The sequence below is a fragment of the Vipera ursinii genome (genome assembly GCF_947247035.1).
Source record: "Vipera ursinii genome assembly, chromosome: Z".
Classification (NCBI taxonomy): Eukaryota; Metazoa; Chordata; class Lepidosauria; order Squamata; family Viperidae; genus Vipera; species Vipera ursinii.
This window is the reverse complement of record NC_139517.1, coordinates 43,048,964-43,072,160: the sequence shown is the minus strand read 5'-3', so window position 1 is coordinate 43,072,160 and position 23,197 is coordinate 43,048,964. Positions and strand designations below refer to the sequence as shown.

Below are 23,197 nucleotides of genomic sequence, written 5' to 3'. Positions count from 1 at the left end.
GGTGGTGAAAATGCGATATTTGAATTTTTCTCTCTCCCATCACCTGTTGCAGGATTTTAATAAACAGAATACATTTCTCTGGAATCAGAGAGTTTTAAAAATGGCATTTAGTTTCTGAAATGGTAAAATGTAATTGATGGCCTCCACTTCTTTCACTTGTATCTGCAGGTTGCTTTAAGTCTAAACTTTAGATATACTGTGCACAAGAGCACCATTTACTTTCTGAATTGTTTGAGCACCCTGCCCAGTGGTGGGATTCAAATATGTGAACAACCGGTTCTCTGTGTGGATGCCGTTTCCAGAAGTCCATTCTGGACCTGGGCAACAAAAAATTAGCTACCGGTTCTGCCAAAGTTGTGCAAACCAGCTGAATCCCACCACTGACCTTGCCCCAAATGTATGTTGTCCAAATCAGTTGGTCTTCAAGTCTCATAATTGCTCAGTCTATTGGCCATACTAGCTGGGCATTATGAAAGTTGATGTTCAGCAAGATGTATGAAGGATGTTAGGTCAAGGGGGACTGTTTTGCATTTTGAGGTTGTTTCTCTATTTGGAGGAGAATTGAATTCTCTTCCCATGTATAATATCATGCTTGTACAAGATCATGAACATACTGCGAAATCTGTGATTCAGTTTTGCGTGTCCAAATTCTGCACTGAGGTAATAAAATATACAGTCAGAATGTAAACTGACTTATATACACACACCCACACCCACACCCACACCCACACCCTCAATTCTTTCTTTCTCACACATAAATACACACTCTGCCAGTATATTTCAAAATGATGGTGAACCAGGCTCTCCCTGCCTTCTGCTATAGAATTGACTGATTGGACTAACAAAAAAAAAACACAAAAAAAGCAGCCCTCACTAAAAACAACAACAAAAAAAAAAGCCCTCACCTCAACAACAAATGTGTCAATGATGTTGGGCTGGGGCAAAAACCAATGCTCCACTTCTTCTTCAGTCATGATAGGGGACAAATGGAATTGTTTCAAATATTCTGCCAGAAGTTTATGCACAACAGGGATATCTTTGCGCTCCATTTGCCGTAGTCCTGGTGTCTTAGGAGTCTAGAAAAAGATATAATTCATTCATTTAGAAAAACTCTTTAATTAATGTACTTGGTTGAGGATGAAGTGAAGTGTTTCTGTCAGTTTTCAAGCTATATTTGAAAAACTCTCAATGAAAAACTATTCCTTAATGTTATATTAGCTTTGCACGCAAACAACTCTATAGTTCAGTCAGGCCCTGACTATAAAAACGATTATCAAGGCTATCACGGCAACAACTGAATCAGAAGAACTCAATTCACAGATATTGTAAATTAACATGGGTCTCCTCCTACAATGTCTTGATTTTAGAAGCAAAGAAGGAGGTAGTCAAAGAATATTTAAATATATCTTTAAGATGGGAAATAACCTGCACAATTTACACCATTGTGCAATCATTAGTGAGGAGAATATTGTTTCCAAAACTAATGATCCAGATAGAGCAGAAGAGGGGGGATAATTTTCATATCATTCCTTATATTGTTTCTTGATCTGCATTCCCAAAATACCTGACAGCCATTTTCTTCATGAATTAGAAGCAAATTTTCTGGAATTGAAGAGAGCTCCCTGGAAGTGTTAATGATCGTGTTTCTATAAAAATCAGACTCTCTTAATACGGAATATTTTATCCAGACATGAACTAAACAATAATATTTAAGAGGATTTTGCAGTGCACTGGGAGTAACTGAAATTATCTAAACATACTTGATGGTGATATGGAGAACTACCTCCTCATATAAGAGGATGAATAAAATGGGAAAGCCAAGAACCATGCTTTATGCAAAAATACATCAGTTAATGTTTCCTACAGACTGATACTCAGGGTCCATAGGAAATACTTATTATTTCAGCTATTTCTTGTGGGATAAAAATGGTTATTTTGACCATGCAATATTTGCTCTGCTGCAGTTTGGAAATGTCTTTTTGGAAAATTTCTGGAACTCCTGAAGAAGTGGAATGCAGAATGTAGAAAGGCAAAACAAGACAAGCCTATCCTAACATGAAAGACAAACACTGAAAGTGCACTTTAAATATAACTCATGAAATATGCCCCTTCCCATTAGATTTGATTGTTGTTATTTTTTTAAATCCTGAGTAAGACTCTCAGAAACTAAGTCTGGAGGATGGCTGAAACCTAAAACTACCAAAGATAAAGGAAGATGGTCAGCAGGATGGAAAATTTCTTGAGCTTGTTATAAAAAGAATTATATAAGGTAGCATCCCTATCCATAATTACACACCTCGGGAAGCCGATAAAGCTTCATGGTGCGTTGCATAGTCATGTTCCTACTGAGGTGGGAAAATTTGACTTCAATCAGCTTGCGTGGATTCAGTGACCGATGCCAATACCTATTTTTTAAAAAAAGCAATATCCCAGGTTACTCATTCCATTCATATGGTGTTCTTCCTCAAAGGGGGGGGGAGATGTCTGGGTATCTTGAAACCTATGAACAAGGCTTAGCTCAGTATTAGAACTATATTTTACATTCAAAAATGGAAGTATATATATATATATATATATATATATATATATATATATATATATATATATATATATATATATATATATATATATATATATATATATATATATTTCAACAATTTCCAAGTACAATGAGCAGATGTCAATCTAAAATATGTTTCCTACTAGCATCTCATATTCTTCATATACCCTGTCTCTCAGGATTTTAGAAGTAAAGCGACTTTCTTAGTAATAATGATACATCTAGCATTTATCTGTGCCCATGCATTACAAAATCTGCTTTATCATAAAACTTGGTACCCTCTCCCTCTCTTCCTCAAAATGAATTTGTCTGTTCATGCTAGCAGAGAACTGGGAGAATTAAGTTTGAACCTTTGTTTTTTATTATTTTTTAAAAAATATTTATTTATTTCTATCCCACCTTTATTGTTTTTACAAATAAGGCACCAAACATGTCCAATATGCCTTCCTCCTCCTATTTTTCCACAACAACCCTGTGAGGTGGTTTGGGATGAGAAAGAGCGATTGGCCCAAGGTCAACCAGCTGGCTTTCATAGCTAAGGCATGAGTTGAATTCACATCTCCTGCTTTCTAGCCTGATGCTTCAACCACCAGACCAAACTGGCTTTATGCCCATGCCTAACTCATTGCAACAGACCCAAAATTGATGTTTAATTTTGCAAAGCAATATTTAATTCTCACCCCCATTAACTGGTGAGCTACTAAGAATGACTGGCTTAAACACGGGCTATATTCTTCCAAATGCACACTTGCAAGGTAACTTGCTTGAGAATAAACCAACCAGGCCAAGAACCTCCATATTCTGCTTCAGTAACCTATGCATAAAGAAAATGTTGTGTGACTCCAGTTTTCTTGCAGTTTGTAACGATTTTTTGGCTCAAAAGTGTGCTTTCTTGCTCAATAATTCCCTTTTCTGGTTTGAGGACTACTTTTCATTTTTAAAGTAAAGGGTGCATCTAAGAGATGGGTTTTTAAGCAACAGAAGGTAAACAAAAGTAAAACATAGAGGGCAGTAAAGGAGAAAAGGAAAAAAACCCTAGGAATTGATACCTACCTGCATGTCCCAACAGGCTTTGGTAGAACTACACCAGCTGTGTATACTGCCTGGAAAATCCCTTCCAAGTGGACTCGCCGGGTGATCTCCCGTATCAAAACAGGTGCCACTCTCTTGGAACGCAGTTTCTTGTGCACACAAAGGAAATTTATTTCTACCATCTTCTTTTCCCTTTAATGGAAGAGGGGAAACTATTACTCACAATTCTCTCACAATTTGGAAAGCTAACTCCATGATTAGTATATTAATAATATCTTTCTTTGACCTTCCCTTTTCCCATTTATATTCTCCTTCTTCAACCTTAAACAAAATATAATTTTTAACATTTTCAATATATAAATGGTTAAACACTACAACTTTTTCTTCCCTCCATCTAAGACATGCCGTCTCTCTAAATAACATAGAATTACTTTCTGTTTCAGAATGCTTAGATCATCATACATTTAATGATTTTTAAAATGAGAGGATTTGGGATTCAAAACCTTTTACAAAGTCTTGCTTATTTATTCCACATAGATACCTGCAACAAGAAGCTGAAAAGCACTCTATAAATGCACAGTTCTTCATTTGAAAGAATACAGTGTGTGTTTACTTTTTTTGTTCAATTGCAAGCTTAAATTAACTCTCATCAAAGAAGAAAAGAAGTGAGTGAGTGAGTGAGTTGGGGAATGGCAGCTCTTTGGGGCATAAACAGAGAAGTATATGACTTGACTTACGTTTCATATATGTGGATAGCAGCTGGAATAGCACTAATGAAGCCAACCAACTTCTTGCTTGAGATCACCCTGACACCACAATGCCATTGGGGAAGCCAGCCCGGAGGACGCAAAGCCCTGGAGAAAATCCACAATGTTGTAAAATAAAATGTTTTTGATTCAAGAACCTGCAGTATGTCATCATTTAACATAAGGCATTTGCAGTGGCCCGAGAATGGAATCATGTATGCCAACATTAGATATACAAAGAAAATTTTTTGAATGTGAATCTCATAGAAAAAGAGAACTTTTAGGCATCTTATAAAATCACATTACAAACTTCCCTGTCAACAAATTACTTCACTTGCCTACTTTTCATTCATAAGGATTCCCTGCATAAATTAAAAGCAAATCTATAAAAGGAACTATGGAGAAAAAATTGCATGGCGCTTGCCAAAGATAAATAGAAGACTACTTTTTCTTCATGGGACCAACTCAGATTCCAAAGTGACGAGGGATAGGGCAGCCTCTTGCTCAAGGCCCATCATGAAAGCCAAAGAGGCTGGTAAAAGAAAGATGGAAGAGTCACCCTTGCTTTTCTAATCCACTGCAGCAAAGAAAAGAACTTTTCTTCCTTCGTAGCCAATAATAAAATTGAGTGAACTGGAGTAAGAAGAACAAGCTGTTTACTCCTTCACCAATCCATTCACTTGGCTGGAGAAAATCCCAAATTATTGAAGGCCAAGGGGGTCAGACAAGAGAACAAATGCAGGACTAACATAAGGTGTTATTTCAATAGCTACTTTGATTCAATGTTTTTTCAGTTCAATAGGATCCATCCCAGCTAATACATCCATAGCAGATATGTTAAAAAACAAATCACTAGACCTAAGAAAGCTGCCAATATGGGATTACACGGTCTGAAAGAGGTACCTTTTTGAACAATAAACAAAGCTTACATTTACCTTTTGCTTTTCTTCTGACTAGCTCCGATTTACGTGAACTAACAATAGTTAAGCTTAGGCTGTCCTGCCTAAAGAAGAACCACCTTATTGGCAGGATCTCACTTAAACCTTAAAATGTCTTTTCCCAGCAAGTCAATTTAAATGAACATAGAAGAGAAATCTATTCCATTAATTAATACATTAATATGAGCGCTTAGTGGGCTCTTTTGTCAAACAAAAGAAGGAAATGACTGAACTGTCAAATGTTTACCTGAAAGAAACACAGCCCCTCATTCACTGTATACAAGGACCCCCCAAAGCAGGACCCCATCATAGTTTTCAGATCTTTATTCAAAATACAATGAATTTTCTGTACCTTATTTTTCTAAAGTTTTCCTTTCAAGTTATGCATGTGTAGCACATTGAATCAAATTACTTTGGTAGAAGCAGCATTTCAGCCTATGAACGTCTAAGTGGAGAATTGCCTCCTATGTGCTAACTATTCAGGAAGATAAAAATAGGTTTGCCTAATGCAGATAAGAAAGATTATCCTATCTGTGAAAGGGGCTTTCCTGTCTTTTCGCAAAAAAGATTTTAGGGGGTAGATAGTGGCACTTCAAACATGTCAAGAAGGATACAATGAATCTACTCCCCAGCATTTGGAGAAAACCTCTGTGTTATATTTAGTGAAAAGATGTAGTTTTATCTTTATTGTCTTTTCTACAAGAAAGAAAAATGGACAGACACCTCTGAGATATTCAGGAAAAACTGTAACTCACCACAGGAGAAATTCAGGGGAATAATCAAACCTAAACATGTTGTCATCATCTTCCACATAATTTTCATTCAGGAGAGTATATAGTTCCTTCAGCTAAAGAAAGCAAAAAGGAGAAGCATAATCTGCTTAAGGAAGCAAAGTTTTCTCTACTAAGAGAAAACAGAGCACCTGACTAGAGGTTCACTGTGGGGAAAACAACCAACATTGTACGGCAGAGTTAGAAATGGCTATAACAATATTTTGCTTCTGTCAATGGAATTTAGCAAATAATTTTTATCCGATTCTAGTGAAGCAATATAACCTATGGGTTTACAGCACAGTTTGTGCATAAAATTTTAAACCAGTCCTGAAAGGCCCAGTTTTTAAACTATAAAAATATAAATCAATATTGGCTCTAAGGTAAGGAGGTATTTCATATTCTCAACACATGAAATTCTGAGTTAAACTGTGACGCAAATGAGTAGAATATGAAGAGAAAGCCAGAAACAGACAGCAGAATCAAGTGAGCAAGCCAAGCTAAACACTACAAAATGAAATTGCAAAACAATTCTTCAAAAGATGCTCTCACAAAGTCTACAAAAGAAACTGTTTTTTGGAAGATTTCTGAAGGTGGCTGGGAAAGAGAAGAGGAACTATAGTTGAACAAAACGAAGAAGGCAGGTGCAGAAGCAGCTACATCAATCCCTTGCGTCTAATGCAGACAAGAAGAAAAAGGAATATAGGATCATTAATAAAATGCTTGAGATTTCAATTTAAAAAATAAAGTCTCTAAAGCTGATGCTAGGGGAAGTGATGAAACATCATAATAGCAGAAAAAGGGGTCAGGGGAGGAGATAGTTTTAAAAAGTAACTTAAAAGGATAGTTAGTTTTGCCTCATCCCTACTCACCACACCTCGATCCCCCAAGTCCAGGGCATCCCACATAAAGCTCTGAGGCAAGGTATAGGGCTCCTGACGGATGTTGTCCTTGTCTGGTTCAACAGGTCCATGAGTGTTTACTACCTCACCTGAGAGAAGGGAGATAAGAAAGCAAGCAAGTTGTCTCCGTAGGTGAGAATTCATTCTCCAAGAAACATTCCTAGCCTTGTCTAAACTTACACACTGCTTTATTACGTTTTGTTTGAGCAGCTCCACTTGTCCATGCTTCTGATTCCTATGGTACTATAGCTACAAGATAGTCTTAGAAGAGAATATTTATAACTCAGGGTTGAGCAGCCTTGTCCCCACTAGCTCACATTTTATTCTTGTTTTCAGTCTACTTCTAATCAGTTCCTGGCCTTGGATCAGTATTGCTTCTAATTTTATTCTTCTTCTGTCTCTCAGTGTTGCATGAAAGGCATAAATGTACAGGTAGTCCTCATCTTATGACTGCAATTGGGACGGATTTCTTGTTGCTAAGTTGTTGATGGTAGATAGGTCAAGATACCCATGTTTTACATTTCTGTAGTGGTCATTAAATGAATCACCATGGTTGTTAAGCAAACACCATGGTCAGTGTGAACCCATTCTTCTGAATGGGCATTTTTTTGCCGAACGCTGGCAAAAAATATTGCAAATGGTGGTCATGGGACTGTGCGATGCTGCAACTGGTCATAAAGGTGAGCCAACTCCCAAGCACCTGAAGTGCAGTCATGGGATGGCAGGGGGGGATAAAGGTATATGATACATTTTATAATAGCCAGAAGTGCTAGATGGGCCATAAAACTCCCATTTTGGGGGTCACTGTAATTTTCAATAGTCATTATGTGATAAGTTTTAACTCAAGGGTTATGTCTACATGCTTTATTTTCTTTAAAACAGAAAGGGAAAAGAAAAAGACCCTCTTTTCATACCTACTGTTGTGATTCCTTGCCAGCCAGTGGATCCGGCAGCTGAGTTTGAGGAATCAGATGAGGAGGAGGGGCCTGGGGTGACATTAGAATCAGAGGAAGGCTCTGAGGAGCTCCAAGACTTACAGTCAGACAAGGAGCCTGGCCCATCTACTCGCGCTCAGGCTGAGACACAGCTGTGCTGGGAGCCTGAGTTGGACAGTGAGGAAGAACAGTTGGGACAAATCCAGGTTGCACAAATGTGCAGGCCAGAGATTTGAGTAGGACAGAGGAATGCAATGGGGCGGCTCCCAAGGCAAAGGAGAAGGCATTAGGAAACCACGTCTTGGCTGAATTATAAAAGGGAAAAGTGTGGGAGGCGCTGGTTGCTGAAGACAAACGTTTGTGTTGAGGATCTAGTTTCTGTGGACTGTGTTTGTTTGCCTTGGACAATGACTAAGGTCTGTGAGAATAAAAGGGATTGTTTTTTTCTTGAGATTCCTGCCTGTTTCTTGGAAGAGGGGTTTCTCCTTGTGAGCATAACAAGGACTCATGTTGGCTGGGATAGAACAGTTTGACTTCAGCCTTCTACCCCCTATTATCATGGAGCAATTATGTGTAGAAAATGCCCAGCTCTCCCAGCAGCTGGCTTTGCTGGTAGTTCAAGTTGCTCAGCTTCAAGCCTCCACTCCTGCTGCTCCACAACCCTGAAGGAAGTGTTCAGTTGCAGAGCCTGACAAATGCGATGGCACTCCGGAGATGTTTCCAGCTTTTTTGGGCCAATGCCAGCTCATCAGCCTGAGAGAGGCTGACTTTCCCACTGACTATGATAAAGTGGGATTTATGATCATCCTCCTCTGCTGCTGCTGCAACTTGTTGGGGCACACCTCTGCTAGCCCAGCCTAGTCCGTTGTTGGATAATCTGGGGTGGGTGGGTTTGTGACTATATGTGTCTTAAGTATGAGGACCCCATGAAGAGACAGACCGCTACCCAATGCCTGAAAGCTCTGAGGCAGGGCCAATGCCCTTTACAGGGACATATCAGTGAGTTTCGGCTGCTTAGCCAGGATTCAGCCTGGAACAAAGCTGCACCCATGGACGTTTTCCAGGATGGCTTATCAGAGGAACTGTTGGACAAGCTGGCCCGTGTCAATGTTGTCCCAGACCTCAAAGGGTTGATCAATCTCTGTGGATCAACCTTCGGTTGCAGCAGCATAGGAGTTGTCATGCCACCCCAGAGACCTGGGCGGCCCCAGTTGTGTGTGAGACTCCAGTTCTGCGAAAACCTATGGAGTTAGGTGCTGCCAGACCTCGCCTATCGGTGGCTGAAATGAATAGACGACATTCGGGGGTGTGTGTGTTTCTACTGTGGGGACTGGGTATTTGGCTGTCTTCTGCTCCAAGAAGCAACGAAGAGTGTCAGCTACCGAGCCTGTCCCCCGAAATCAACCTCATCTGTTGGGAAACGGCCTGACCCCGACCTAAAAGATGTTTTGGGTCAGGCTTTCCCCAACAACAAGCAACATCCTTTGGATGCTGCACTCGAACCTCCACGGCATTTGATACTGGCGGCATGCTTGATCCTCCCGGGGAAGCCACAGGGGATTCCAATACATGCTTTGCTTGATTCTGGGGCCACCACAAACTTTATGGATGCAGCATTTGTGACCAAGTGGGCTATTCCCCAATGCCCAGTGGAACTGCCTCTGTTAGTAGAGACTATTGATGGCCGAGTGCTCCTGTCTGGGCCAATTAAGGCCGCCATGCAACCATTGGGTATGGCCATCAGCTCGCATAAGGAGGCAATTCAATTTTACATAACCTCTGACCTGCATTTCCCCATGGTCTTGGGATTGGCATGGTTCCAGACGCATGACCTGCAGATTTATCAGTCCCAGAACTTGGTTACCTTTCCCAGTTTACAGTGTGTGAACCACACCCGCCAAGTCTGTGCTGGCCAGGTGTTGAGTCCCCCAGTGGTCTCCCTGCCCTCCGAACTGGTGACTTATGCTGTCTTCAGCGAGATTGAGGCGGATCAATTGCTCCACACTGGCCATATGACTGCCCAATTGACTTAGTTACTGACATGCCTCTCCCAGTGGGGCATGTCAGACCCTGAGTTGGCCACGATGCGGGACTTTCTGGACAAAAAATTGGCTCGGGGTTTTATTCGGCCCTCGTCTTCACCAGTGCCTGCACTAGTGCTCTTTGTAAAAAAGAAGTCCGGAGAATTGAGGCTTTCCTGTGACTATCAAAAATTAAATGTCATTATGGTATGTAATCGATACCCACTGCCCCTCATCCACTGTCACTCCTGGAACGGCTCTGGGAGGCAAAAATCTTCACAAAATTGGACTTGAGAGGAGTCTACAATCTCGTTAGGATTCGGTCGGTTGATGAGTGGATGACAGCATTTAGCACCTGGTATGGGCACTTCGAGTATACAGTGATGCCATTTGGGCTGACCAACGCCCCTGCAGTTTTTCAACAGTTCATGAACGACAGATTCCAAGATCTGTTAAATCAGTTTGTCATGATCTATTTGGATGACATTCTGATCTACTCCCTTCGTGGGAGATGCACCACCAGCATCTTCATCAGGTCCTGCAACGGCTCCGAGATCATTTGTATGCCAAACTGGAGAAATGCTAATTCTATCAAATGACCATTCATTTCCTAGGTCATTGCATTTCTCCTAAGGGCATCTCCATTGAGCTGAGCAAGGTAGTCTCTGCGTACTTGTCAACCCTCATGTCGTGTTAAAGATGTCCAGCTACTCCTTGGGTTCATCAACTACTATAGAACCTTTATCCCCAGTTTTGCTTCCATGACTGTGCCCCTTACTCGGCTCCTGCAGAAAAAGTTCCAGTTTCATTGGGATACCCCAGAGCAACAAGCTTTCCAGGCTTTAAAGGAAGCCTTCATGAAAGAACCCATCTTGAAACATCCTGACCCGCAATGGCCATTTGTCGTGGAAGCAGATGCCTCCAACATTGGCATTGGAGCGGTGTTACTCCAGGCTAATGCACCCAGTGGTGCCCTCTTCCCTTGCGTGTACTACTCTCAGAAACTGAATCTGGCCAAGCACAACTACACCATCTGGGAGAAGGGGCTACTGGCCATCAAAGTGGCATTTGAAGCCTGGAGGCATCATTTGGAAGAGGCTTGGCATCAAATTGAAGTCCGGATGGACCACAAGAATTTGGAAAGCTTGCAGACCACCCAGAAATTGAACCAATGACAGATTTGGTGGTCTCTCTTCTTTGCTAGGTTCAATTTCCACATTACCTACATACCAAGCGGTCGCAACCAAAGAGCGGATGCTCTGTCAAGGAAGCCAGAATATTCCTGTGCAGAAGACAAGCTTCGGCCCAGGACAGTTCTCCCCATAGTGTCTTTCTCTGCAGTTTGGGAGCCAATAGATGTATGGGCTCAGGTTCAGGAGGCACAACAGCATGGTGCGTGGGTGGCTCAATGAAGGGAGGAGTTGGGACCAGACTCCCCATGGACCATCATGCATGGACTCCTGAAATATCGTGATCGGCTCTATGTTCCAGGAGGGCCACTCAAGAGGGCCCATTCTCAGCCAATGTCATGATAATCCGGCGGCAGGGCATTTTGGCCTGTTCAAGACACTGAACTTGGTCTCCCGTACATTCTGGTGTTCCCAAGTACGAAACGACATCCAGGCCTATGTCACATCTTGTATACAGTGTAGGCAGGCCAAGTCAGCGACGGGGACCCTACCAGGACTACTTCAGCCCTTGCCAACGCCTGAAAGACCCTAGGGGGCAGTGTCCATGGACTTCTTGGTGGACCTATCCCTATATTCTGGCTTCATGAAGGTATTTGTGGTGGTGGACATGCTAATCAAGATGGCACATTTCATTCCTTGCCGTGGCTTGCTGTCAGCCTGTGCCACCATTTGCCTATTTATCCAGCAGGTTTTCCGGCTGCATGGTCTCCCTGATAGGGTCGTTTCAGATAAAGGGGCTCAATTTACAGCCCGTTTCTGGAAAAGGTTGATGAAAGCCTTAGATGTAAAAATCTGCCTATTGTCAGCACATCATCCGCAAACTGATGACGGGACCGAGAAAGTAATCGGAATCCTAGAACAATACCTGCGCTGTTATGTGAATCAGCAACAGGACAATTGGGTGGACTATCTTTCAGTAGACGAGCTTGCATTTAACAATTCACAGCACACCTCCACGCTTATGACACTGTTCCTGGCCAATGTGGGGTATCATCCCTGGCTTTTTCCCCTCTTGCAGTTCAACTCGCCAGTTCCTGCAGCTAACAAATATATGACCGAGTTACGGGCTATCCATCAATTGGTGCAATGACAATTAGATAAGGCCAAGGCGGATTACAGGAAGGTTACTGATCGGTCGAGGCAAGATATGCCTACATTAATGGTGGGAGATCGGGTGTGGCTATCAAGCAGGAACCTGCTGTGAAACCAGCCTGCCCAGAAACTAGGCCATTGGTACCTACGACTGTTCCCAATCGAAGCCATCATCAACCTGGTCGCTTATCGGTTAACTTTTCATTATGGGTACATCCAGTCGTTCACTGGTCTCTGTTGGTCCCAGAACAATCGGCGTGTCCATTCCGAGAATCAGAACATCCCCCACTGGAACAACATGACAGAGACAGCGCTCCCGAGCATGAGATCACCAGTATTCAAGATTCCAGTTGGCTGAAAGGGCGATTTCAGTATTTGATTGAGTGGAAGGACTATGGACTGGAGTTCACCTGGGAGGATGCAACCACTATCCATGCTCCTGCCTTGGTGACAGCATTCCACGAACAGTTCCCTTCACGACCGCATCTGGCCCAGCAGACCCGGGCGAAGGATCCTGCGGTGCGAAATAGTGTTGTGATTCCTTGCCAGCTGGTGGATCCAGCAGCTGAGTCTGAGGAATCAGATGAGGAGGAGGGGCCTGGAGTGACATTAGAGTCAGAGGAAGGCTCTGAGGAGTTCCAAGACTTACAGTCAGATGAGGAGCCTGGCCCCTCTACTCACGCTCAGGCTGGGACACAGCTGTGCTGGGAGCCTGAGTTGGACAGTGAGGAAGAACAGTTGGGACAAATCCAGGATGCACGAAAGTGCAGGCAAGAGAAGCGAGTAGGACAGAGGAATGCAATGGGGTGGCTCCAAAGGCAAAGAAGAAGGCATTAGGAAGCCACGTCTTGGCTGAATTATAAAAGGGAAAAGTGTGGGAGGCGCTGGTTGCCGAAGGCAACCGTTTGTGTTGAGGATCGAGTTTCTGTGGACTGTGTTTGTTTGCCTTGGACACTGACTCAGGTCTGTGGGAATAAAAGGGATTGTTTTTTTCTTGAGGTTCCTGCCTATTTTTTGGAAGAGGGGTTTCTTCTTGTGAGCATAACAAGGACTCACGTTGGCTGGGACAGAACACCTACCTAACTTGGGCACAGGCTGTGTATCCCAGAACTGATAGCTGCGTTTGGTGGCTTCTTCCATGGTCTTGGCAGGCCCTTGTCCTACAGAGAAGAGCTCAATGGCTTTTTGAATCTCCTGCATTCTTTCTGCTGGCAATGAATTCACCTATATACGAACCAAATGCAGAAAAATTAATAGACTGATCAGTCTTAATTATCTGTCGTTTTGTCCTTTGAGAAAATTTAAACATTTCTTTTTCTGGAGGGGGGGAGGGTGGAGAAGATATTCTGCTTCTTTTCTCCTCTAAAAACTACATAAAATACATATGCTTTCCCCTTCTACCTCTACCTGTCCTGAGCAAGAAATATTGAATATTCAATCACACACTCATGCAAGGCAACCCTCCTCAGAAAGAGCTGCTAATTTATATCAGTGTTGGTAGACCATGACCAGACAGATAAGGATTACTCCAAGTGAAAGAAACAAGCAGCTTCATCTTGGATTCTTAGTACTACTAGTTTCAGTTATGCACCAAAATAAATACGATAAGCATTAAGCTCTCGTATATGCTTTTGCAGATATGAAGGTTTGGAAGCATTCAACATACTAATCTATTGAAAAAAGTGTTTTTACCTTTGCAGATTGATCTTGGACCAGTTCAAATTGCTCCCCCTTTTCTTTCTTCCGTTTCTGTTTCTTCTTTTTCTTTTTACACACACTTTCATCTGTTGAGCTTAAGCCACTGAAAAACAAAAAGAATATAAGAAACAAACCTAGGATATTCACTGCTAACAACAGGATTTTGAGACTGCAGGAGGAGAGGAGAAGATTCAAGAGTTCCTTCCTTTAGGTTATTCACAGCACATCTCTCGGTAGTTTCAAGCTGCTCAGAGAAACCATTGCTAGGAATTAAACCATGATGGTTTTCGTATTTTATTTTTTTTCAGATATTATCCTAGCATCTTTTCAAACACAGAATCAGAATTAGAGAGAACCATTTAGTCACCAAATCCTAAATTAATTCCCTGCATGAATCCAAATTAAAGCATTCAAAACATATGGCTGTTTAGCCTCTGTGAATGACATCACAACCCTTTCTGACTAACGTAAAGCTGTTTCTATTGATAGGGACACTTTCCTAATACTTAATTGTAATTTTCATTCTTTCTAATTCTCTGACCATCCTTCCTGCCCTTTCCAGAGCAAAATTTCAGTTGTCTGAATCCTGTGATTTGCTTGGACTGAACAAAAAGTCTTTCTGTGAGGGAGATGGGCGGTTCATAAGTGTGATAAATAAATAAATATAAAATATTCAAAAGAGAGTTCAGCCAATGAGGAATAATGTTGGAGTATTAATTCTGTGATTTAGATTATACTTTTAAATTAAACATATTAACTATATTAATAAGCTTAAAATTACATCTGCAATTTTGCAGCCATTTTATACTGTTGACTCATAATCAACTACTATTCTAATATCTTCATTAATTCTTCATTAATTCTCTAGCCAAGCCAATTGCCTCATTCCTACCACGTCTATGCATTTTATTTTTGTTTCCCAAGTAAATATTTCTCTGCTATGTTTGGCCCTTTTTGCTAATTTATTAAGATTTTTCTAAATATAGCTATCCCACTCAAATTTAGGTCATTTGCAAATTTGAGCAACATTCCCTCCAGCTCTTCACACAATGCTCAAAAATGAATCCCATGATTTGCTATTCCAGTTTGAAGATAACCTTAGGCAAGTATTCTCCTAAGGTTGTTAAGCTGTTTATACATCCTTGCAAATGTCATACTATCCATAAGATCCTTAACTGGCTTACTAATATGCTAATGCAAATATCAACTGTATTTCATTGGCCTTCAAATCAGAGTCAGTTTGTATTGGTCTGAAAGATTGCAGACAACCACAAAATGCTTCATGTTTATTGTGAAATTACCCATGTATGTATACCATACTACCATCCCCATTCCTATTATTTCCATCTCTGTGTAATATATAATATAGATCAACGTCTCATGAGAAAAGACTAGGATAACCAAATGAAAATGATGGACTGGCTCCTTGTCCCATGAAGAAGGAGGAATGAATGGAATTAAGCTGCATGTTTTATAAATTAGTAATTTTTTCTTTGATGTGCAAGTAGATTGTAATTTTTATTCCAATTTTGTGAGGAAATGAAAAAGGTTGATCAGAGCATATGATATGATTTGTTTGCATGAGTAATGTAGCTTGTTTGGCTGTTACTCTGATGTAGCACATCTTCCTCTCTTAATGATACTACATTAATTTTCTGAGTCAGAGGCCATGACAATAATGTAAAAAACTTCAAAATATTGCAATTTATAATACAATTATATACAATCAACACAGCACACACTATTATTACTAATATATACACTAATATAAGCATTATTTTACTTAGCATTAAGATAAAAAATTCAACTATTTGAACAGTAATAATCTTAATAATTATTACTTTAATAACAATATGTCATATAATAATTTATCAACACAAGAAAATAATAATGATCTTGCATAGAATGGGCAATCCTTCTGTGCTGGAGATTTCACTTTAAATAATACTTTGGTTGCCAAGGCAACACGGGATGTTTCGGTGATATGACATGTATTCAGTGCCATAATGAGGGGAAAAAGACATTATGAAAAGAGTTTGAAGACATATCTAATAAAAGCTTTTGTTTATCCTGTTCTACAACTTTAAATTATGAATTGTTATGAATTGTTTTTCAAGTATGTTCTTGTTGCAACACTGCTGAACAGCAAGACAAATACTACCATTTATCTTCTCCTTCAGTTTTTCTGTCTCCATGAAATTCCACTTTAAAACTGTTCCAACCACCTTTAACAAAGTTTTTATGTCAGTTCTTTTGAATATTTCAAAAGGAACATTTTTTTAAAAAAAATCATATAAATGAGACTGCCAGGGCATTTTGCAAGGATCTTTTTCTTTAATTAAATCCTCAAAATTACAGTTTAGTGCAATGGTATGAATAGTCAGTCTAGAGATTATTTTTCTGAACCAGAATTGGAACTGACCCACAAAAATGTTTCAAATTGACTCCAATTTTAATGGCTTCATTTAGGTAGAATAAGTTACTGTTTGTGTGGTTATTTTGAAATAATTAAGATTTGAAAATCCTTATTGGAAATCAACCAATACTCAAAACTTATCATTCTGTAACTCAGAATTGTCATAAGGCACTGATTAGGCAAAACCTTGTTTGTAGCTGCACATAACAGGAGTTACCAATCTGATTCCTTCCTGTTGTTTTGGTCTATTAACTGTCTAATTTGTTAAAACTGCTTATGCTAGCAATACTGATAGTCCTCGAGGTACAATAAGTTATTTAATGACTGTCCAAAGTTACAACTGACCCCTCCAAAAAGCTACATATGATCCTGTTTCACAGTTATGCCTGCACCACCAGCACCCTGGCATACGTTTGCCCTTACAACCCACTGCAGAGACTTTGCAGCATGCCCACCCACCTATTTCTCACCATCTTTCCTTTCCAGGTCCCCATAGGCACTGAGCTTGCTTTGCCACCCCACCGGATTTCACACACTCCTCCCCACCCCCAGTCACTCTTCACTTCCCTTTTGAAGGTATCCAGAGCTCAGGAAGTCAGCTAGAGAAGGCCACTCTATTGCTGGACTATGCTAGCTTTACGCTCACACAGCTAATGCTGGGTAAGCTAAGGTTACCAATGAGAAGGAAATCAGGGTTAGGGTTTCTTCTTTTCACTAGAAATAGCTCTCTCGGCATTAGCTGTATTAGTGTAAAGTCAGCATAGCTAACATTGGGGGAAGCTAAGACTAGGAACGAAAAGAAAACTAGCATGATTTCTTCTCCTTAATTGTGCCATATGTCCCAGCAACGGAGCAGCCCTCCTCCTTTCCTTGACTCAAGAGTTCTGAAGGTTTTTGAAATATAAGTGTGAAACTGTGACAGAGTGGACAGTGATGATGTCCATAGGGCTTTGGAGATCCCAAGGGGCCGGAAGGGGAGCAAGGGTTTCTCCGAGTGTGGGCCTTAGGAGGGCTTAGAGGGTCCAACGTAGGTGGGTTTGTGCCTGCACTAGACTTCCCAAAGTCTCCCTCAACCCTGAGGCACTTCATGCTCCACTTAATGATCCATGTGTTCATTTAACAAATGCACTAGAGAGAGCAGAGAAGGGGGATCATTAAGGAAGCGGTTCATTTCAGACTCCATTACTGTTGTATCATGAGGACTACCTGTATTGTAAATTGAGACGAGCTGCTGGTTCTTTAGAATAAATGTTGTGTATTCTTCAGTAAATAAGCATTATTATCACTGTTAGTTTCCACTATAAAAACATTAAAGAAAACTATCCAAAGCTTCTCAAGATAGCTTGCTTCACTGGTCATTAGAATGTTCCTTCCAACAAAAACATAACTTGAGCGTCTTGAAATTTAAAATGGTTGCACCACATCCCTGCTCTAACATGTTGTCTATTGAATCATATCCTCTCAAAGGTAGAAGCTAACATAAATTCTACTTGACAAATACACATTTAATCAGCTACAATACTTTGAGCAAATAAACTTTCCTAAACCCAAAGGGATAGCCGAACAAGTCTGGGCAAAATACTAAAGTGAGAAGGAATCTGCATGCTTTCGGTTGTGTATAGTGGTGAAATCAAATGAACGAAGAAAACTAAGCTATGATATAAAGATATAAAGCTCTGTAGCACAGATTAACCACAGTTCCATAGAAAAGAATAAAACACTTTCCATATAACTCACATAATGTCCTATTGTCAAAAATGTGTAGTTGTTGTGGGGTTTTTTCTTCTTTTTTATGCAACCACCACCTGCAAATATGGCAATCAATATACATAAAATGGTAAAATACATCCAATTATGGCTTACTACCGCATAAACTCAATCACCGAACACATATGTGGTGTTTAAGTAGAGAATAAAAAAAAAACACATTTAACCTGAATACAACAAAAAAAAACAGAGAAATGCAATTGCAGTGTCAGTCTTACATTCTAGATCAGTGATCCCCAACCTTTCCGGCTCCATGGACCAGCAATGGTGGTGGCAGGGGTGAGGGGGAGCGAAGGGTTTTGCATATGCATCCTAATCCTGCCCATGCGCAAATGGAGATTCATGGGCTCGCCTGCCACTTGACTCTCCTGGTTCCCAATGGGCCATGGACCAGTACTGGTCCATGGACCAGAGGTTGGGTACTCCTGTTCTAGATGAAAAAGATGAAGCCCTAAACAGAAAAAAACAGTGTTCTTTTTAAACCTATTCAATCTTAAAATGAGAATTATACCATGTGCCACATGCTGAGAACAAAAATAAGCGAGATGTCCTGCTGTGTGTACAAATGGCTCCAAATGACATAAACCACAAACAAGAGGTAAAACATAGTGAAATCCAGGGTCTCTAAACAATACAACAAATAAAAACAACTTATCAACTCACATATTTTTATCTTATGTCTAGCCCACAGAAAACAGTATAAGGCCCAGAAACTGAGCTGTTAATCATCTCTCAATGGACTGCGGCAAACAGGTTTTCTTTAAACTACACTTTAAAACATAGGAACTATTATTATGCAGTCATGTGCTCAGTTACTTTTGAAATGGGCAGTTTTATGCATTTGATATGGGGGTCACAGTGGCCCAGCAGTTAAAGATGCTGAGCTTATCAGCTGAAAAGCTGACCGCCCAAGTTTGAGACCCAAGTGCCATCTGATGGAGATGAGCTCCTGTTACTTGCTCCAGCCCAGCCCACCTGGCAGTTAGAAAGCATGCAAATGCAAGTAGATAAATAAGTAGTACTTTGTTGGGAAGGTACAGCATTCCATGCACCTTGCATATAATCATACTGGCTACATGACCACGGAAATGTCTTCGGACAACGCTGGCTCCCTCGGCTAAGAAACAGAGATGAGCACCGTCTCCTAAAGTCAGACTTTACCTTTATAAATTTGACAAATTGTAAGCATTTCAATAAAATATTATTGTGTGTACATAATGAAGACACACACACACACACTCTTTTTACTCATTAATAATGTTCACTAATTATTAATATATTAAAACTTTATTATTCATCCCTTAATGGCTGACTTGTTTAGGGACCATTCAGTTAAGTAACTTTATGAGTGGTCCTTGTATTTACAACTATTACACCAGCCACATGGTTAAGATTTGAGCACTTTGCAACCAGGTGTTGGACACTGTTCCGATGTCCTGCAGTCATGTGAGTGCCATTTGCACATTTCAGAGCTTATTTCCAAAAAGAAGTCAGCAACAAAATTACAAGTTGCAGTCATATGAAATTATACTTAATGACCATGGGTGATTCACTTAATGATCCCAACACAAGTGAGATTGTTAGTTTGTTGCAATCATGTGATATCTTGTTTAATGACTATGTTGCGTAGTGATGGAGTTGCCAGTCCCAAATGTGGTTAAGTTAGCACTAGTTATAATGCTGTTTTTATGGATTAAACTTTAACTCATATTCATTTCATGTCCATTTGTATTCCCATAGTTCTACATTTTCCTTTCATCAAAAGAAACCATTAACTTGAATTATACAAGCCAGGATGCACTAAAAGAATGCAGGATGGAACTTGAGTCATTTGGAGGTTGACTCAGCCACACTAATGCAGAAAATTTCTCTCTCTCTTAGCGCATTTAAATGTTTAGAATTAATGGATTTATGCACATAAAAATCATTCTGAATCATATGAATAAAAACATTCACGATCCAAGATGTGATAAAAAAAATGAATAGCTGATCTTATTAAATCACATGAAGTAAGAATGTCTTAACAGGAAAACTCTCAAAAACAACTTGCAACATATATGGGAAGCTTTGAAAAAAAACAGAGACAGTAACCTCCTTATAAGGCCTTCTTTGCAGAAATCACTAAGGTTTTCTAAATATTCCCTAAAACACTGAACAAGGCCTATTTATTTCAATGACTTTTATCATTTTAGCCAGAATACAGAATTGGAATTCAAGTCACTTATATCCTTTCATTTTTATTCAGCTCAAAAACCTAATTTATTGCTCTGAGATTACTCTGGTTTATGCTGTGACTATTTTGTACTAAATATTTTCACAGACAACATGAGTCCTTGAGTAGGAAACAAAGGAGGTGATTTTTTTGTGTGTGTATGAGTGAATCTTCCTTCACAGATAATTCTGAAGCAAAAACTATTCAGTAAATCTTGTTTATAAGTTAAACCAAAAGGGTTCAGGTTTGTTTTTTTTCCCCTGCAATGTTTCAATTATCACACCTGATACAGGTGTGGAACGTTTTTCAATCCAGTTGCTGCTAAGAAGATCTGAGTTAAAAGAACGGTAGGTCTGGGGGATGTTTTCCCACATTTTTCATTTATTTTTACAGTGGAATAAGTTGGATTTTATTCAGGAAATCCAGCATTATTATTTTTGCACAGTGCATCCAGAAGTCATAGCAGAACATATTGGAGTAGGGTTAAGGGTTCTTTTAGTTTTAATGTCACGTATTTTATTTAGTTTTATTTTTTTCCCCAAAAATTGATTAGTTCCAAATCATTCTTTTCCTCTTTTCCCACAAATATAACAGCCATTACAGCATATATTTGTTTTTTCTTTGACTTTCATTCCCACAGTATATGAGGTATCTTGCAGTTTTATGATATAAAAGGGATGGAGACACTTCCCAAATTGGGCAACCTAACGGTGTGTTTATTTTTATTTTTTTTACAAAACTCATATTCTCCCAAAAGAATTAGCAGAAATTCAAAATACGCTAGTGGCATAGTAATTCTAACAAATGTTCAAAATTTGGAATAGATCAAGAAACAAGTAATTTAGAAACATATTTTTAAACTAATAAACTTATTACTATAGCCCTGCTAAATATTTTCCAATTATTACATGTGTTTAAACATAAATTGGACTGTGGATCAGATAATTTAGGATATTTTAATCAAGTTTTAGATCCCTCATTAAAGTACAACACTATTCCACCTAAATCTAATTTTTACTCATGGAAAATGCTCAATCCAGAGATAAAGAGTGACTTTTAAGGCATTTTTAACAGGAAACATTTTTTTCATGTTTCCTATCAAACTTGTTCTTGATGAGATTGCTGTCTGGTATTTTGATAACATAGTAGAAGAAAGAGTTGCTCCATGTATTCCAGAGAGTATTTAAATATAACTTTATTGTTGATATTACCTGCAGCAAATTCTTTCTTTCTAACTTACATTTTGTATGAAAAATCCAAATAATTTCATGCTTGTAATACTTGTAATAATCATGTTTGTGATAATTCTAAATTGTAATTAATATTGATAATTTTTCTTCCTTTATTTCCAATACTCCAAGATATATAAATAGATTAATAATTTTAATACTGCATACATATCAATGCAATAACAGTATCATGATTTGTAATATAATAAAAGGACAAATATATAACTTTATTAAATGATCCATTTTTTGTAAAACAGATACAAGAAGAGTTTTCTTTTTTGTGGATGTTTTATAAATGTATTGGTTGTTTGGGATACATTAAAAATATGCATGTTGTCTTATTTTTCTTATGCTTTACAGAAGTTAAAAGAAAATTCAGGGGGGAAAAGGTTATTGAGCTTTTGTGTACATACCCAAGACCTACTCCAGAAATATTAAAAGATTTCAAAATTTCTTTGACATACTTGAGAAGCATATTAATTAAATCATATAAACTAACAGAGTTGGGAGAGATTAGAAAACCTGACAATTATTAATCTTTGGGTTGGAAAAAATACAATTATTTATTTATTCAAGTACACATGGACTAATTATTCAATATTTTGACTCAATAAATCAACATATTTTCATGCTTAATCTTGACTGAATAATACTGAATCAAATGTAACTGAAGAAACAATATTTTAATATAATTTTAATGTTTATACATAATTGTCTAGCTAACATTTTCTTCACTAAATGATATTAAAACTACGAATACAGAAAAGGTTTTCAGTCTGGTCAAGATATACATTGAATTTTTTGTCCCAGCATCAGTGGAAGTTTATATTAATGATTTTTAAACAAAATAATTTTTTTACATGCGCCCATGCTCCAAATTTTCTCCCAAAACAGAGAAATTAAGAGAAAGAAAGAAAAAGATAGATTTTCAATGAATACGAAGGGGAGAAATATTCCTACAAAAACATCTTATTTGACTTGTCTCTTGTACCTACAACATCTACAAGACTATAGGAAGACCTTCTGGTCCAGCAGAGCATACTGATTAGGAAAGATGTTTGGGGGAAAAAAAGTTAGAATCAAGAAATTAAATGATGGGATTTATCAAATGATTTATCAGATTAAATGCCTGTTTGAATATGGTTAAATAGAAAAATTCTGGATAGAAATGAATTTTAGTTTAAGAAGGATGGGCCCCTCGAGTAACAGTGTTTTTTTTATGATATGAAAAATATAAAAATGTTGGGATGATTTATGAGGGAAATGTTTTAGATACTTAAGTGTAATTGATTTTGAGAAAATTTCAATTGATAAGAATGTTTTGAATAGATTTAAAAGATTAAATCAGGGCTTTTCAACCAGTGGTACGGGTACCACCTGTGGTACATGGGCACCTGGCAGGTGGTACACAACCATCCTAGAAAAGTGGTAGTGGGGGAGGGGAATGAGCTGAACCGAGAGAAGGCTGGAGCTGCAGGGCTGTCAAGACTCAGAGGAAGCGCCAGGATCAGCACTTCTTCGGGGCTGTCAGGGCTCAGCGGAAGTGCCAGGATCAGCACCAGGCTCCAGCTGAAATGTTGCAGCATCTCTAGGGTCTTGTGATTTACATTCAGATGCTTGGCAACTGATTCATATTTATGACAGTCACAGTGTCCCAGGGTCATGTGAAGTGACCAAAACCTGCTGTAA

At 39.2% G+C, this 23,197-nt stretch overlaps 2 protein-coding genes across 5 annotated transcripts in view; one reads left to right on the top strand and one right to left on the bottom strand.

Moving 5' to 3' along the window:
- PLCD3 (phospholipase C delta 3) overlaps positions 1-23,197 on the top strand; it is a 250,539-nt gene that overhangs the window by 94,985 nt on the left and 132,357 nt on the right. The window lies entirely within an intron of this gene.
- The window catches only part of NMT1 (N-myristoyltransferase 1), a 33,677-nt gene that overhangs the window by 5,233 nt on the left and 5,247 nt on the right, over positions 1-23,197 (bottom strand). The window contains exons 2-11 of one of the 4 annotated variants that reach the window (XM_083376312.1): positions 18,286-18,518; positions 18,038-18,105; positions 13,879-13,987; positions 13,266-13,410; positions 6,919-7,037; positions 6,032-6,123; positions 4,330-4,446; positions 3,614-3,784; positions 2,297-2,405; positions 906-1,076 (exon numbers count right to left, since the gene is read on the bottom strand). In XM_083376312.1, coding sequence (XP_083232438.1) covers positions 906-1,076; positions 2,297-2,405; positions 3,614-3,784; positions 4,330-4,446; positions 6,032-6,123; positions 6,919-7,037; positions 13,266-13,386 — 900 coding nt within the window. In that variant the 5' untranslated portion in view covers positions 13,387-13,410; positions 13,879-13,987; positions 18,038-18,105; positions 18,286-18,518. Of the gene's footprint in view, positions 1-905; positions 1,077-2,296; positions 2,406-3,613; positions 3,785-4,329; positions 4,447-6,031; positions 6,124-6,918; positions 7,038-13,265; positions 13,411-13,878; positions 13,988-18,037; positions 18,106-18,285; positions 18,573-23,197 lie in introns of those variants that run through there. The other 3 variants (XM_083376313.1, XM_083376311.1, XM_083376310.1) reach the window with 3 other exon arrangements.